Source organism: Mercurialis annua, linkage group LG5 (assembly GCF_937616625.2).
Source record: "Mercurialis annua linkage group LG5, ddMerAnnu1.2, whole genome shotgun sequence".
In the NCBI taxonomy this organism is placed as follows: domain Eukaryota; kingdom Viridiplantae; phylum Streptophyta; class Magnoliopsida; order Malpighiales; family Euphorbiaceae; genus Mercurialis; species Mercurialis annua.
The window spans coordinates 10,003,657-10,021,249 of record NC_065574.1 but is presented as its reverse complement, the minus strand read 5'-3'; the positions used below and the strand labels follow the sequence as shown (position 1 = coordinate 10,021,249).

The window sequence follows — 17,593 nt, the reverse complement described above, 5'->3', positions numbered from 1 at the left end:
ATTTCGTCAAATCCATTCAGCATATTTGAAATAGAGAATTCAATTTCAATTAAACGCATGTCCGTTTTCACTGAATTGCAAACTTTTATTGACTCATGCATACAATAATTAACATATAGTATTACTTTTTAACCGAACCCAATATTTCACTCTATTCCGGTTAGGTTTTTTTAGGTATAAAAAACTGATCAAGTTTAGTTGCAAAGGTCGGTTAGTAATCGAACCGACAGATGCACGCCCGCTCCTTCAACTTTATGGTGATTTTGGAAGCGTTTCCTAATTTCCTTCCATCACAAGAGACCCGTCAGAGCATCTTTTAGTGCATAAGGGCATCTCCAAAAGCACACTATTTCTTCATTTTAGTGTAAAAATTATCTCCAATAGTACTTTATATCCAATTTTATTATATTGTATCTTATCTTTTTATTTTATATACAGAGTCACTCTATCTTAAAATAGAGTAGTATTAGATAAAAATAGAGTAACTCTATTTTATTTTTATTTTATTATTTTATTATAAATTTCATTATTAAACATTTGTTAGTTTTTATTATAATATAGTCGAAATAATCATGTTTGATATTTTTAGAATTTAAATATGCAACATTAAACAAAATAAATTTGTATTAATTAATTCAACAGTTTATAAATATAATATATTTTATTATTTATTAATAAAAATAGTTATTTTACATATTTAAAAATATATTATTAAAATTAATAATATATTTTATTATATATAAATATATAGTTGTATTTTATAAGTATTGAATAATTTCTGAGTGTAAGTGTAGAATGTTTAAATAATTAATTGGGTAAGAATATGTTCATAATATTATTTTAGTGTAAAAAATAGAGTCAACTATTGAAGATCAAACGTGTAGCAATGCAGTTTTAGTGTTAAATCCACACTATTTTGCCTCCTACTATTGGATGTCTTAAAGGCAAAGAAGTTTGCCGCCCTTCATTAATTTTTCGATTCTCTCTTTTGGATTGAAAGAAATTTTGATAATGGTGTTAAAAAGTGAAGTTTGTAGATTTTAAAAAGAAAAAGAAAGATGAAAAAGTGTTAGACGACCTATAAATAGAAAATTGATAAACATTGTAAATATTAAGATTATTTTTGAATTTCTTTATATATTTATAAAGGATGTATTAACTAACTAATGATAGTTTATGACGGAATTTAACGGAAAAAGTTATCTACACCACTTAAAAAATTTAGAGAGTTAAGTGACTATAACCTCTACAAAGCATAGTAAAGTGACTATAACCTCTACAAAGCATAGTAGAATAAAGGTTATGCACCAACGCTCTTTTAGTCCAAGCGTCTTCGCTAACTCGTCCGCCTATTATACTACACCTTGCTATACAATACATTAATTGGGTAGGCTAGGCTAATATTTACTTCTACCCAACTAATGTACTATATAGTCATGCCTTTTTCTTTTTTAATAACCTCATAATTTTTCATAACTAAAATATGCAAACCTGTGAGCGTTAATAAAAAATAGCAGCTGGTTAAAAGACATTGAAGTTTCATATGTTAGAAAATAATTTAAAGAGGTTGTGTCCCATTTGATATACTTAACGGTTATTTTTTCTTACCTTAACGATAAAGGGTCAAAGAATTTCAAGGAAATTCCAATAACTAATTTTTAAAATTCGATTAAGAAAAGGTCGCCACCACTGATTTAGTTTTTCTAAAAGCATAATGCATAAAAAAAAAAAAAAAGCTAAAACAACAGCATACATGTTAACTGTATCTAGAAACACTATCCTATTACATGCTACTCCATGAGCACGCACTAAAAGCCACACGACCTGGCAAAGAGACGATGGGTTCCTATAAACACTTTCTGGCATCCAACAGGAGACACCGAGTTATCATCAAATAAGAGGGAGACAAAAATATAAAAAAGTACGAATCAAATAACAGCTTCTGAAATGCAAAACACTATATTTCACTCTGTAAACAACAGAATCAACCAAAAAGAAGAAATAAATTCAATCAAAGTTTTTAAATGCTCTACAAAAAATTTATTGTCAACCCTATTAATGCACGCACCCAAGCCAGTGCAGACGCTTAATGGCTAACAGCAAAATACATATCCATTTCGGGTACAAACAATACTCAAGTGCTGCATGAACTAATAATCATTGCATGTCACATCTAATGTATACAAAGTTCCAATTTTCATATGATTCTCACAACTCCAATTTTCTGGTCTCTCACTTCCTGATGAATTTCTCCAGTATTTTCCAACTACACAACAATTGCAAGCACCGATGCTCAAATGCAAATTGTACTCCTCGCTACTCAAACCTAGCTTGATATTAATAGAGGCGTTTCTCACCTTATGTAAGGGATTATCGTAACTCGAACCATCTGTTTTCAAGAGGACCTAGTTATGTGGCGTAAGCACTGCCAACAAAAGCAAGGAAAAGAAGGTAAGAACCATTATAGCATAAACCGAATGCAAACCATAAATATGAAAAAGAAACGTTGATGCAATTCCACCTGAGACTATTACTATTGCTATTGTATAACGATGCTACAAGAAATTAGGAGGGGAAAGAACCACGTCCAACCTCAGACAGGTGTTAATAAAAATTAGGTCCGAAAGCATTAATGCAGATTAATGCATTCCGACTGTGACCTAGCATTACTAATTTATGCAGACACTAGACAGTGCCGGTCACTGCCAATAATAGTAGTGAGAATCGACTTGTGGAAAAGTGAGCTAGAGATGGCACTTTAGAATCAATTAATCACCAGAGACAAAATTTGGATTTTCACACTGCCCCAACCAAATGCTTTTAGGCTGACGGGGTTCCCTCATTATTCGTACCCCACTCTTCCTCAGCCTCGCTTCCATTGACAAGTACTGCACCATCCGTAGAATCAGCATCCACCACAACAGCTTCCTCTTGGCTCTCTTCTTCTCCATTATGTTCCTCAGATATCTGCTCATCTCCATTGCGTTCCTCAGTTATCAACTCATCTCCATTTTCCTCTGCAGCCTGCAAAAGGAAAGCATGAAACTTATGCGAGGAAGAAAATGACCAAAAATGGCATAACAAGTCATGGACTCCTAGTACATCTAATTCAGACTATTAAAGCCTTGAAATTAGAAGGGAAAATGTCAATCGACATTTCATCACTCAGTTCCCAAGACAACCGAAAAAACTAAATTGACTTCCAAAATGTAGTTTCACAATATAAATATAATGTTTGTGTGACGGTTTTTGTGTTGTGTTATAAAAGCAACAAATTATCTAGAAGCCAAATATACCTCGTGATTGTAATCTCCATTTTCAAGAGGCTCTTCTACTTGCATGTTTCTAAAAGCCTCCACAAGGGTTATGTGAGATCTGTCAGCATGATTTAAATATTCCTCTGCAGGAGAATAAACACTCCTGAAAAGCAATTATCAAAACGTTAATGAAGTATTTCAATATCCCACACAAATTATATTTTAATCCAAAAATGATGAGCTCAGGCCGCAAGTGTTAAGGTAAGAAAATAGGCCGCCATGGGCATCTACTAGCCGCCTTCAGTAAAAAAAAATGTGCATCCTAAAGAAACAAACTTTAAACAAAAAAATAAAGGGGAGAGGCCTGTTTTAACAAAACCTCTTTTTCTTGAACATTCAAATCGTAATTGGCTATCCATCATATAGCATAGGCTCAAGTTGTGCACCGGTACAAAGCGAACCTAAGAACATATGAACATGCAGTAATACCTTGTTTCTGCAACTCTAGCTTCTACGGACAAAGCGACTTGCCAATCATCAAACAAATTTGGATACTCATCAGGATCAGCCAAAGATTCTGCAGCTTTGGGGTTAACCTGTAAAACAAAATAGGTTAAATTATCAGTTCTGTACCCACCACGGCAATGGAATCACTGCCAAAATCTCAATAATATAACAAGAAATTCTGGAATAGCAGAAGAATTAACAATTAATTTTTATTCTTTTTCTACATTACAAAAGTTTTTTGCTTTTGCAACTCTCAGCATGTCAACTTACAATGACAAAGCGGAAAAGCATTGCCAAACCATAGAAATTAAATAAGCAGAACTAAATGTTCATCCCAGAACTAAACCACAAGAAGAATGAAAGCCAGAATAAGATTATTTCTTTTTTTTTTATTATTTTTTCAAGTAATTTCTGTTAGTCTACCTCATCTAGTCAAGGCTGTTTAAAACTGACAAGAAACCCCATTTAGCTGATAAAAACAAATTTATGTGGCTAATCTGGAAAGTTTTACAGGACAGGATTTACATCAATATAATCCATAAATCACTGATATTATGACAAGTTGACAACCAAAACCCACTCAAATGAGAAGATACCTTGTTTAGATCTTTTCTCCAAATTGCTACAATCTCCGGAACTTTGCTTGGAAGATAAGATCGAGCCATTAAAGCCGCCTCAGGTATCCGGTTGCTGTAAGAAGAAACTTTAGTATTCGCCGATATGATTGCAACAATATTGTATATGCAATATGATTGCAACAATATTTTTCTCACACCAAAGTTATTGGAATAAAAATTACCTTTCCACCAAAAGCTGGAGGCAGTCTTCCAATTTGCCCAACATAAACAAACAAAGGAATGCAACATTATTCTTCCCCTGTTCTTGTGCCAAAGATGCCAGTTTTGAAATTCCTTCAGCATCCCCTAGAGAAGAATATAAAAGCAACAAACCACTCAAGTCTGTTGCATGCTTCATACATTCCTCGGCCATTTCTAACTGCAATAACATAACTCAATATGAGATGCAAAATAATTTGAATAATCTCAACCAAACAAGAATGCCCACTCTGTTTGGAACTAGGAAGCAAATTATGCAAAAGAAAAAGTGAAAGCTACAGTTTACATAAATATTACCCCCTCCGTCCCATTTAAGAGGTCTCATTGTCCATTTTTTTGTCCCACTTAAAAAGTTCCATTGTACTTTTTTGACTTAAATTTCCTTCTTTACCCCTTGTTTTATCTTAATAATTAAACACACTTGTAAGATACCTTAAGAGATTACAAAAGAACTGAGGACCGGATTAGTTATTTTAGTTGTCAGGTTAAACCTGCTTAAATCTACAAAATTTGAGTCGTGGTGATCTAATAAAAGAGTCTGATCATTTACTTAAGGAATATTAATATTGATCATATGGAGATAATTTTAAAAAAAAAACAAGTCACCACCAACAAGATAACCAGACAAATTGCAAGATCTATTAATTTAGAGCAAGTTCAAAGTACAATCGGAGGAACAAAAATTCCTGTAACATGCAATATACCTTTCCAGTAGACATAGCCAATTCTCCTAGCTGCTTCCACTTTGACTCACTTTGTACTTCAGTGGCTATTTCCTACAACAGGAAGACATTATATTTAGATTAGATCTAAAATTATCAGCATCATCAACGTGAGATAAAGAGGTCTAGTTGCTATAATATATAAAAGCTCCAATGACTTAGTTCTGCAGTCCAGACAATTAACAGATACTCTTGAAAATACCTTGGCAATCTCCAGTCTACCAAGCTGTATAGCTAGCTCAAATCTATAATCAGGATCTGTAGCTACTTCCAGAGCATTCTCTATCATACCACGTGATTCCAAGAAACGAGCCACACTAGCAATCAAAAAAGCAAGTTACATTCAGAAATAATTTTAGTGCCTATGCAACAAATTTATGTGACATAATATGGTAATCAAAATTAAAAATTTAAATTTAAGACTCATAAATGTCCCAATTGTTGAGGAGACCAGTTATGTAACTTTAGTTAATCTCTCACCCTTATCATCTGCATATATGTTAGAAGCATTTAAAAAATTAAGCACCCATGTTAGTTTGAAAATTTAGTAGATGTAGAAAACCATCACAGTTTCCATCTTCCAAGAGAAGTCCAGCCATAAACCAACTAGAAAAGCTAAGATGACACATTTTCATGCCATTAGCTATATGTGAAACTTAAGGAAGAGCTTAAACAAATAAAATGAAAAATGAATACAAACAAACATTTTCTGTTGAATACTTTCACAAGTATATTAGATATTGACCAACCAATACAGTGATTTCAACAGAAAATTATCAAATAAAACTTATTCTTTACAAATACCAAGATTAATATCCAATCTCCATTGCTTAATAACGGGAAACATGTGTTAGTTACCTGTTATGATGCTCTTTAGGAATTGAAGGCAAAATTTCATTGGCTCTTTCCAGGTCCCCACGCATCACAAGAGTCTTGTACTCTATTAAGCTAAGAAGTAAAGTATACCCCATAACACTGCATGAAAACAAACAATCAGTATTAAGTTTTAACAGTCATTGCATAGACTGTTTAAATTCCAAAACAGGTACTGGAAAATCATTTACTTGAATTCTTTGTCTATAAGATACACCCGACTTTGACTAGCAAGATAGCCCAATAAGTACATTGGCCGGTCCAAATGAAACATCGTGGTTACCTAAACATTGCCATAAGTTATTCTAGATATCCAGAAAATGAGTTATCATCTTGGAACACAAACTGTTTAGATCAAGGTGAAATAAACAAATACCTCTCCTCCAACACAATAATTAAGTCTCCAGGAGGAGTTGTTGTAAATAAAGCAATCCCCAACCCATAAACCTGTCCTGACACGCTCATTTGTTTCATGAAGAAGCTCAAAGGCATCCTCAACACCTTGTTCATCCACAGGTCTCCCACTGTCTAGAAAAGATGAAACTACGTCGCGCTGTAAAGATTAAACATACAGCTCAGTTTCACAAAAGGCATTAAGAAATGTAAATGAGGGCAAGAAGAATCCATAAAAACACAGAAAAAACCATCATGGAACCTTACATTGTACTTGAGAATGTAGAATGATGTATCACTAGCAATTGCCACCAAATCACCACTGTCAGCCCAATAAAGATTCTGAAATATTTTACAAAATGTAAAAACGTCAAACACATAGGGGCACATCTTAGCATTAAATATTAAAACAAAATCTAAAAAACTTTTAATGCTTACTTTTACAGTAACATCAATCCTTCGGATCAATCTGCATTCAGCCCAATCATAGAAACAAATAAAGTCGTTTGCACACATTGCCAATAAAGTTCCTCCATATATACGCTCAGCAGAAAAAGTTGGTCTGACACTCCTCTTTTCCTGAAATAAATCACCTTTTTAACTCCAATGTTTCTTACATTATTGAATATACTAAATTCACGAAATCAGTCCAGGACATTTTTTTATCAACTGTAAAGCATTAGAAGTTAGAGATCATCAAGCACATGTACTACTATGACTGCATAACTAATTTCGTAGAAATAATTGTGTCATTTGAGAATTGGAATAAAAAGAAATTATGGTTTTTCCAGTACAGGCCCATGGAACAAAATATGGTGGAACTCATAATTGACAAAAAATTTAGTTGCTCAAACATCTTGCAGAGAAACAAAAGAACAAGAAATATACTCCCAATAACATTACAAACCTGGAAAGTTTTACTGAAAATTTTAATCTTTGATGTACTCTCTCTGACAGCATATTCTCCGTCAGTTGACCAGGCAAATTCCAGCGCTGAACCAAATGATCTATTTCTCCAAGCCAAAGCTGTATATATGATGTACTCTCCATCTCCACAAACAACAACAAATCGCCCATTGGGATTATGCTTTAAGCTCTGGGAAAAATGCAGTAAAAATAAATTACCAACAATTTAACTCTATCACACACACACAAACCAGATATACTTGAACTTGTAAGGGAAAAAAGTCAGTTCATGTAAAAGAGAGATCAATTATAAAGCATAAACATCATGTATGACTTTGCAAATAAATAAAATACCAATCATATTTTTTTTTCCTTCTAGCAGAGTCTATCCACATTACACCTCCTTTTTCCTACCTTTACATCTAAGTTAATCTGTAGTTCTTGACATCTTCTCTATTAAAAAAACAAGTTTAGAACAGATAATCTGAGCAATAATTTTTTTTGGAACTGGTTTGACCAATAAATGAGGAACAGAAGTATATTCAAGGATCTTAAAGTGTAGATCTATAATCCTCTATTACGCAACTAAAATGGAAATAGCCACTTCTCTGTCCATTTTTTCTTCCCTGAAACAGAAAAACTAATATACAGTCTGAACATTACTTTATTAAATGACGAACAAAACGTATATTCAAGGATCTTAAAATGTAGATATAAAATCCTCTCTCGCGCAACTAAAGTGAAAATAGTCGTCGTCTTGCTTCACTATAAATAATCTTCTATCATGCAACTACAGTATCCAATCCAAACCTCCCAAACAGCATAACTGGCTCAAACATAGCAAACATTAACTCTTGCAAAATAAGGTTTTCATGGAAACAGGTTAATTCAAAAACTCATCAAGATGCAGATGCATGTAAAGTTGTACATAATGGCAATGATGCAGCCGCCAGAGTGATGAGGGTTGCTTGGTGTGGAGAAGGCATATGTAGGCGGTGGTGATAGGCCAAGTGCTTAGAATATGTAAGAGAATACGAAACAAATAAAATTGCATGAGATGAAGACTGGAAAACATTCACCCACTTGTGGATAAAGATCACATGTTCCAAGCTCCTTAACAGCCAAAGGCAATCTTTCTCCGTCTGTAGCCTAATGCAGAACAACAAAGGAAACTTATAAGGCAGAAATGTACGACAGAACAATAAATTCTAGGTTGAAGGTCAAATAGCATCACAGACTCGTTTGATAAAGAACTGACCTCAAAATCTGCACCCACACTCTTAATGTTTACAGTTTGAATCTCATTGTGCTTGGCCCATATTATTTTTCCACTGTTATCCATACTAGCCACAGGTTCTTCTCGACCAATTTTAACCATGATTGTTCCTTCATCATAACCAATCACAATACTGCACAGATAGATTTACAACCATCAAGACTTTACTCAAAATAAACAGAGAAAAGAAGACTACAAATTAACTGTTTATGTATAATTTAATTGTAAGATTTGGTCATCACAATTGAAAAAATAAAATAAAGAGCACAAGGATCAATTAAATAATTGCAGCATGTCAAAAATAAAAGACATTAGCCAAAAGGTTCAAATTAAGATTAAAACGAGAAACCAAGGAAAACATATATGCATACATGTTAACAGTCCTTAGCAATCAATTTGGCTCCATTTTGAAAATTAACATCTTTAAGAAGCATTTAATTCAATTTGGCTCCATTTGAAACTGAGCATCTTTACCAAACATTTAATTTTGCATTAAACTAACTTAGTCTAGCATTTCATTAATCTAGAACTCCAGCTTAATGATCTTTACCTACAAGTTTTGAAGTCTGCATATTAAAAAGGATAAATTCAACAGCAACATTCAATATTTAACTTTTCAGTAATATATTTTGTCCTTTAGAGCGTATCACCAGAAAATAAATGAAAAGCCATAAAGATAATTAAGAAGTATGTATAATATATTTGAGGAATATCAAGAGCTACTAGAAGAGCAACTGTGATTAAGGGATTAAAAGGTAAGGAGGTATTTAGAGAAGAGACACAAATATACGAGCATCACTTTATTTAAATTAACAGCAGCAGAAATATTTAAATCTGCTATCAATTTAGCAAATATACTAGTAACAAAAAATAATGCTCAAGACACTTACCGGCGTGAACTTCTCATGTACCCAATCGCCCAAACTCTTTCAAGTCCATAATTCAATGTGTTCTCAAGCCTGCAAGTCAATGCAATACATCTCAAAGTCTGAAAACGGAAGGTATCAAGATTTACTAACCCCGTAACTAATTTGCATAAGACAATAATTCATACAAAAGAAGGTTTAAAGAAGAAGAGAGAGAAAAACATAAACAAAGTAGATGAATATAATAGTATGAAATCCTTGACTCATAAACAAGTACTTGTAAAAATTGCAACCTAATCATTCAGTGAGAAAATTGATACTTGAACTGAAGTTCAAAGCTATAGTATAACTGGATCGAGCATGCAGTGGATCAACACAGTACCCATACAACTAGAATTACATGATGCAGCTAGCTGACTAGCATATGAAACAGAACATACAAAAGGTACGGGTGTAATATATATATATATATATATATATATATATATACCTAACTATTTTGCATATCTTTTTCTTATTGGAATTTGCATATCATGTTCTAGAAGAAAAACAAACTGGCCATGCCAGTTTCTTGTTACAATCAAAATAAAGGCCTATGACAGTCCATAACTCCATATGCAAATAAACCCTAATATAAGACCTAATTGCAAAATATAATAACTACCTGTAAGTTGTGGAATGCCATATGCGTACTGTCCCATCTTCAGAACCAGTGATTATTATTGGAAGTTCTGGATGGAAACATACTGCAGAGACATTGTGGGTATGGCCTTCAAGTGTCTGAACACAACTTTTGGTTTGATAGTCCCACACCTGCTCATATAGGAATGAATTAAGGTTAAAGAAACATGAATTTGCAGGTAAATACAGCATTATGCAGTAAAAGGTTGAAGCGAGACCTTAGCAGTATGATCATCAGAACCAGTAATTAGATACGGTTTATCACCACCAGTAAAGTAGTCAACGCAATTTACTCCTTTCTGATGGGCATCCAAAGTAAAATTTGGATCGGGAGAGCCAAGATTCCAAATCTAATGGGAAAATATGTATAAAACATCATGAGTATGCTGAATAGCGCAAGAAATCTATTTCAAGAATTACTGACAGGGCGAAACATTTTACCTTTATAGTGCGATCAAGGGATGCACTAGCAAAAGTGTTGGTGTCCTTTGGATTAAAGGTCACTTGCATCACATAGTGAGAATGCCCCTCAAATATCTGTGTACACACCCAACCCTTCTCCCAATCCCAGAGCTTGATGAGCATATCATCAGATGATGACAGAACATATGGAAGGGTAGGATGGACAGACACACATCTAATGTAATCTGTATGTGCCTCAAACACTTTAACTTTATCCATTGTATTGTAATTGTACACACGGATATACATGTCATCAGCTCCAGCAACAACCCACTGCTTCCTCGCTATAAACTTAGCTGACCTAACTGTGGAACACATGATGTACAGCAAATATATAATCATGAACATTGAATAAAATTCTGAAAACAGAAAATGCTCAAAGCACCTCGGAGATTAAAAAAAAAAGAATAGGTATCTATACCTGGTAACTCAGTGACCTCGAATGATTTTGCCATAGTCTGAACGAAAAAAGAAAAATTATATATCAGAACTACAGATGTGAATTCTAAAAAAAATCTTTACTTGTACACATAGAGAACAAGAGGGAGAGAGTGAGGTAGCACAGTCATAAGTAAAAACAGAACACTGAGAACCGAGAAAGTTATCATGTTTCGCAGACTAGTTCTTCTATGATAAATTCTTAACAAAGTAATAGCCTTACTATTAACAGAGAGAGATGAACCGCAACATGTTCTTTGCTCTCTCATTTATGCATCCAGAGAATCTTAATTATTAAAGGGAAAAGTAACTCAAAAACAAAGTGGACCAGCTATATGATTGTTGTTAGTCTTATGCTGACCAGTAAAACTATCAGAATCTTAAATCAATATTCCTTCTCCAAATCATTAAAAATCAATTCAAATCCTAACCAACTTCTGATGTCACTAAAGAAATTTGTGAGCCAATGACGGAATTGCAACTTGATTGCCAGATATTACAGAACTATTATTTCTCACATGTAACTTGTAGTAGCCCGTATTGCAAATACTTTTATTACTAATTTGTCCCCAACCTTCAGAACCAGAATAAACCAATTCAAATAGCACTTTACATGAAGCCAGAAACTTGCAACATCTCATTGAACAAGGATATTGTGTCTTCTCAGACGTTCTTCTACAGAATAAATAAAGTTAATTGAAGTCTCTCGGAGCCGAGCCATGTCACTTCATGTAAGATGTCTTCAGAACAATAAAGCTCTTCATTACTGATTATTTATATCCACATTCTCATACCCGTCACCAATGTATATCAGGGAATTGTTAATAATTCTAGAAATAATACATGAAAAACATGAACTGCGGGCCCTCCTATAAAAAAAATAATTCGCTTACAGTTATTACAGTCACAAGAAAACAACTAAGTGCATACCTGTGATTGGTAGTTCCAGATGCAAACAGTCCCTGAATACAGACTCACTAGAATCCTGCAGTGACAATCACAACAAATTGCATCTCAATCCTAAATGTTTGCTCCAACTTTCTTTTTAAAGATTTATATAATTCAACTAAGCTCTTAAAAAACAGAAATTTAATCATACCATGGTTCAGTTGGATGTAGATCCACAGATTTTACTCTCTCTGATCTTTGAGCAAGTTTCCTCTGATATGAAATAACATTAAACACAAAAATGACATAAACGCAATACTTAATTATGAGATCTATTCTGAAAAATACAAAACCGAATCCAGATAGAGCCTTGAGCGAATGATACCTTTATTTCAAGTCTGAGAGGCTGTTAACACAAAAAAATAAAAATATCAGCTCCATAAATCAAGCAACAGATTCCACATTACTCTTCTAAATCAAAATAACTTCAACAGCAACTCAAAAGCAATCACATTCCAAAATAAATCAAATTCCGCGAGCAAACAAACACCAGATCTCACGCGTGTTCATTCAAAATTCAATTCAAATCATAAATAACTTATAAGTCTCCACAACCAAACAGAGCATAACTGATCCAATTACACATAACAAGTGTTCAATTACATGATTATACATCAAAATATATACAACTGGATGTGAAATTATAGCAATACGATCAAATCAATGCAGATTCAAGCCAGATCTAAGCTAATTCAAACGAAACGACAACGGAAGTGGTGTAAATGTAAGTGAAACGACAATGAGTAGTAGCGGAGGTAGATCATGAAACTCACCATTTTTGCAGATCGTAACGGTTAGAGATCGAGCTGATAGGTTAGAGAGAGAAAAAGACAGAGCGAGAAATGAAAGAGAGAATTTGGTTTTTGTATAAGTAGAGTTTTTCAGTTAATATTATACGCGAGAAAATGATGGAGAAAAAAATGAAAAAATGCTTTGTAACTAAGGGATTGTTAATTTACGAGAAGTGCCACTAGTTATTGGGGAGGGATTCGGTGTGTGATGATGTAGGTTAGAGTTGATTATTGTTTGATGACATAGCAGTTGGGTTGCTTGCCACTTGAGCATTTTAAATTTAGGCCGATCGATTAACCGATGACCAAATGACTAAGTCGGCATATTTTATCCCTATTAAAGCTTCATACATCGCAACAAAACTGGCACAGATTTACATTAGAAGGATCGTATGTTTACATAGAGTTTCATTATCGATTGTTTCAGACAGAGGTTCCGTGTTTACCTCTCGATTTCTGAAAAAAAATTGCAAGAATCTTTGGAAATGAGGTTAGATTTTAGTATTGCTTTTCATCCACAAACTGATGAACAGTCTAAAAGGACAATTACATTAGAAGATATGCTCTGAATGTGTGTGTTGAACTACGGAGGCAATTGGGATACATATTTGTCCTTAATGGAGTTTTCATACAACAACTATAATTCAAGCATTGAGATGGCTCTGTATGAAACATCATATGGTCGAAAGTGTCGATCTCCTATTTATTGGGAGGAAGTCGGAAAAAGGAAATTGACAGGAGCCGAGATCATACAAGTGACATCCGAGAAGGTACCAAAGATTAAGCAACGTTTGGAAATAGCATTTAGCCGACAAAAGAGTTATGCAGACCCGTAAAGAAAAGATGTGAAGTTTCAAGTTGGCGATTATGCATTTCTTCGGTTATCACCAATAATGTGTGTTATACGTTTTGGCAAGAAGGGGAAGTTGGCTCCAAGATATGTTGGGTCGTACGAGATAGTGGAACGACTAGAAGCTGTGACTTACAAGCTAGTTTTGTCACTAGATATGTCTCAAGTACATCTAGTGCTCCATATCTCGATGTTGCAAAAGTACATTTCAGACCCTTCACACCTTCATATATAATTCAACCTTAGAGTGTGGAAGTGATTGAGGAGTTGTCATATGAAGAAGAACTAGTGGAAATCGCTGATACACAAATGAGAAAGCTTCGTACCCAAGAAATTCTTATGGTAAAAGTTCTTTGGAAATGCATGCGGGAAACTAAGTTCGATATGCGAAAGAGTTATCGCTACTTATTTCCTCAAGGTACGTAGTTAAATTTTAATTCGAGGACGAATTATTTTAAGGGGGGAGAATGTAATACCCCGTATTTCGTAATATTAGTTTTGCCACGTGCGATGTGTGTGTCGAAATCTTAATTTAGAAACGTAACATCTTTAAAGTAAAAATTATTGGAGTTAAGATATTCCGTCAAAATAGATTGGGATATAGGAAATTCTAAAAAAAATTGGAAAATCTAAAAAAACAGAAATTATGAATTCCCGACACGAATTATAATTATTTGATCTAAAATTATACATTTAAATATGTTGCTGATTGCATTGCTTCAACTAGTCCTTATACTTTTAGCGGATCTACACCTTCTATTGATATCTCTGATTGTCTTCTCCTGATCTCCACATGTGGTATCTCTGCTGGTCCTTTTTCTCTTGTTCCATTGTTGGCCGCTATTCCTTCTTGATTTTTCTCATTCGTGTCTTCTGCTACTCCGGCCAGTTTAGTATTACTATATCTTTGTCGCTTCATCCTACACCCATTCCTTCTCCTGAAGATTTTTTTGTCCTTCTTGTCAGGGTCGGGATATTAACGTGCTTGTGGCTTCCTCAAGTATTGTGTGTATATCTTCGTGGAACCGTCTCAGAGCTCTACCAATAGTTTGGTTAATCACTTCCTGCAGGGTTGAGTCGGAACTCTCTTCCCGGGTTGGATTGGGATTCTGAATCTTTGGAAGTGGATACCCGACCTTACCGTTTGTGTTTGAGCTATTGGAATATATGGGCTATCTTCGGCCGTCCCTCTGGGATCTAGTGGTAGAGGATATTTTCCTTTGGACGTGGCGTTTAGTGAGTTTTTGTTGGTTTTTCGTCATTTTAGGATCCAATCACTAAATTATTTTTGGGATGTTTCGTTCCCACAAACGGCGCCAAATGATATATCCGGAAAGACGAATAAGGATCAGTTTGGGAACGTGCGGGTCTGGTTGGAGTGCAGAAGCAGATCAGGTTACCTGCGGAAGATAGATTCAAAAAGAGACAACGAGAGAAGTTGGACTTTGAGCCCCGAGTTCGTTCTGATGCTTAAGTTAGTGGAGTAGATATGATATTAAATCTTTGCAATAAATGAGCGTAAATCGTAAGGGAATGTGACTGTTACCCTTTTATAGGCTTCTCCGTGTGCCTTTCCTTTTTTGGCGATGTGGGGATTTGGATTTTGTGAGTGTTCCATCAAAAATCTATATACAGTAGTAGTTTGTTGTTAGACTTTTATTTTTTAAGTTAGCGTTAACACGAGTCCTACTGATTTCAGGAATGCACTATAACGCCTTAACCACTTAGAGCATCCACACACAATCGACTCTCTATTGATGTAAAATTCTCAATTTTAAAGAGTATGATATAAAAATACTACTTCAGTGAATTTTTTATTTTTAAAAATAGAAATAAAAAGTTTGTTTGACTCTCCACATCTAGAGAGACAAATCAACTCTGTATATTCAAAATTTGCAATGTGTAAATTCTTCCACTACTTCCTTAATTTTAGAAAAAATAGTTTTAACTTTTTCTTTATACTTTCGTCTATTGAAGTTGTATATGCTGGTTATTTTTGTTTGAATTTGAATTTATTAAATGCATGGGTATTAAGTTATGTGATTGATAAATGTAAGGTTTTGAAAGAGGCGAGATGTTCTGGGAATTGCTGTTTTGATCAAAGTGTTTATCAAATTGTTATTTTCTTGTGTTTCTTGAATTATTTTTCATTTTTTAAATATGAATATATTTAATTCACAAAAAAATGATCTAAATTGTATGAGATTCTTTTACGATAGGTATTTGATTGTTGCTTAAAGTCCGATTTTATTTTATTGCTTTGATCAAGATGGAAAAATTATCATAAAGAAAAGTTTGAAAAATAAATGGCGAAAAAGAAGACTAAATAAATAGAAATAATAACTAGAATAAAAAATAAAATAAAATAAAAGTTAAATAATTATAATTAACAGATAATTTTAGAAAATCTATTAAAGACAATTAATTATTTTACTCTGCTCTTTAAAATAAAAAGCATCATTGGAAATGCTCTTAGTTTAAGAGCAAACTCCAACAATACTTTCTATTTTAAAGAGCATCTTTAATTATAGAGAGTAGAAATTTAAGTTAAATTTAATGGACTCTTTAATTTTTTTTTACTTTTACAGTTATTTGATTTTTCCACATTTTTATTTTCACTTTTCGTCTTCTTTTTATAATATGTCGTTATTTTCAATTCTTCTCCATTATTTCTTTCTTTATTAAAGCTGAACACACTTCCCACTAAATGGGAACTCAAGAATTCCTTGTAGGGTCCGCTTAACAATCGCTCTATTTTTTCTTTCATGCCTACAACTCACGACGTACTTTCCCCCAAAAATATTGAAAATAAATTAATCTGTACTTTACGAAACTTGTAAAAACATCCAACATTAATGATAAAAAAAACCCCACATATCTTTCATGATATGATACTAGATTGAAGAACTCTTCAGACTTTGTTTAGGAGAGAATGCAGTAAAGTAAAGTACGGGTTTTTAAAGTAAAATAATGGGACGATAAAGGAAGGTAAGGGTTGTGTTTAACCCTTCTATGTTTGGAAAAATAATAAAGTAAAGTAAGGTTTTGTTTTGGGAGAGAAGACAGTAAAGTAAAGTACGAGTTTTTAAAGTAAAGTAAAGTACTGTAAGGGACGGTAAAGAAAAGTAAGGGTTTGTGTTTAACCCTTTCATGTTTGGGAAAATAATAAAGTAAATGAAGGGTTTATAAAAAAAATCAGTTAAAAATAATCCAACACCCCAATTTGGGGAGTTGGCATATGAGGGTTGAAGGGGGTTGGGAAATATTTTTCAACCTCTCAAAACCTTTAAAAAAATTGCCAAACAGGGGTTTAAATTTCCAACCTCTGTCAACCTTTACTAACCCTCCTCAACCCTCAATCCAAACATAGTGTAAGGGTTTATAGAAAAATTCAGGTAAAAATTATCCCACACCCCAATTTGGGGGGTTGACATATGAGGGTTGAGGGGAGTAGGAAAATATTTTTCAACCCCCCAAAACCTTTAAAAGAAATTTTCCAAATAAGGGTTGAAATTTTCCAACCCCCTGTCAACCTTTACTAACCCTCCTCAACCCTCAATCCAGACATAGGTGCTCTTCAAATTTGTGTTACTGAATGAATTTTACTTCTTCAAAAAGTATTCCTGCAAGGTTTTAACAACTCATTCCAATTGATAAAATATTTGTTCTCTCTACTATTTTTTAGATTAAATCACACCATTCACACTCAATATCCTCTTGAAATTCTCTAAACTCTTTTTTTTCGACATGCTCTCCTCAATTTTAATTAATAAACTCTTTTTTTTAC

General features: G+C 33.7%; 1 protein-coding gene across 4 annotated transcripts; it reads right to left on the bottom strand.

Moving 5' to 3' along the window:
* Window positions 1–1,984: 1,984 nt before the first annotated feature.
* On the bottom strand, window positions 1,985–13,070 carry LOC126681010 (coatomer subunit beta'-2). Of its 4 annotated transcripts, none has more exons than XR_007641306.1 (26): window positions 12,939–13,070; window positions 12,491–12,511; window positions 12,317–12,378; window positions 12,148–12,202; window positions 11,201–11,237; window positions 10,759–11,084; window positions 10,536–10,667; window positions 10,301–10,449; window positions 9,661–9,729; window positions 8,753–8,903; window positions 8,578–8,643; window positions 7,496–7,684; window positions 7,027–7,167; window positions 6,856–6,930; window positions 6,572–6,748; window positions 6,387–6,478; window positions 6,181–6,297; window positions 5,525–5,639; window positions 5,305–5,376; window positions 4,564–4,760; window positions 4,361–4,454; window positions 3,747–3,853; window positions 3,297–3,420; window positions 2,777–3,024; window positions 2,358–2,425; window positions 1,985–2,266 (listed from the first exon to the last, which is right to left on the bottom strand). XR_007641306.1 is itself a non-coding variant. In XM_050376367.1 (26 exons), the coding sequence occupies exons 1-25, from the start codon at window positions 12,939–12,941 to the stop codon at window positions 2,406–2,408; spliced, it is 2,763 nt and encodes a 920-aa protein (XP_050232324.1). In that variant the 5' UTR covers window positions 12,942–13,070; the 3' UTR covers window positions 1,985–2,266; window positions 2,358–2,405. The 4 variants fall into 4 exon arrangements, 3 of the variants coding, with proteins under 3 accessions (XP_050232324.1, XP_050232322.1, XP_050232323.1); XM_050376367.1 differs by having other exon boundaries at window positions 2,853–3,024; XM_050376365.1 differs by having other exon boundaries at window positions 1,985–2,425.
* Between the last annotated feature and the right edge of the window lie 4,523 nt (window positions 13,071–17,593).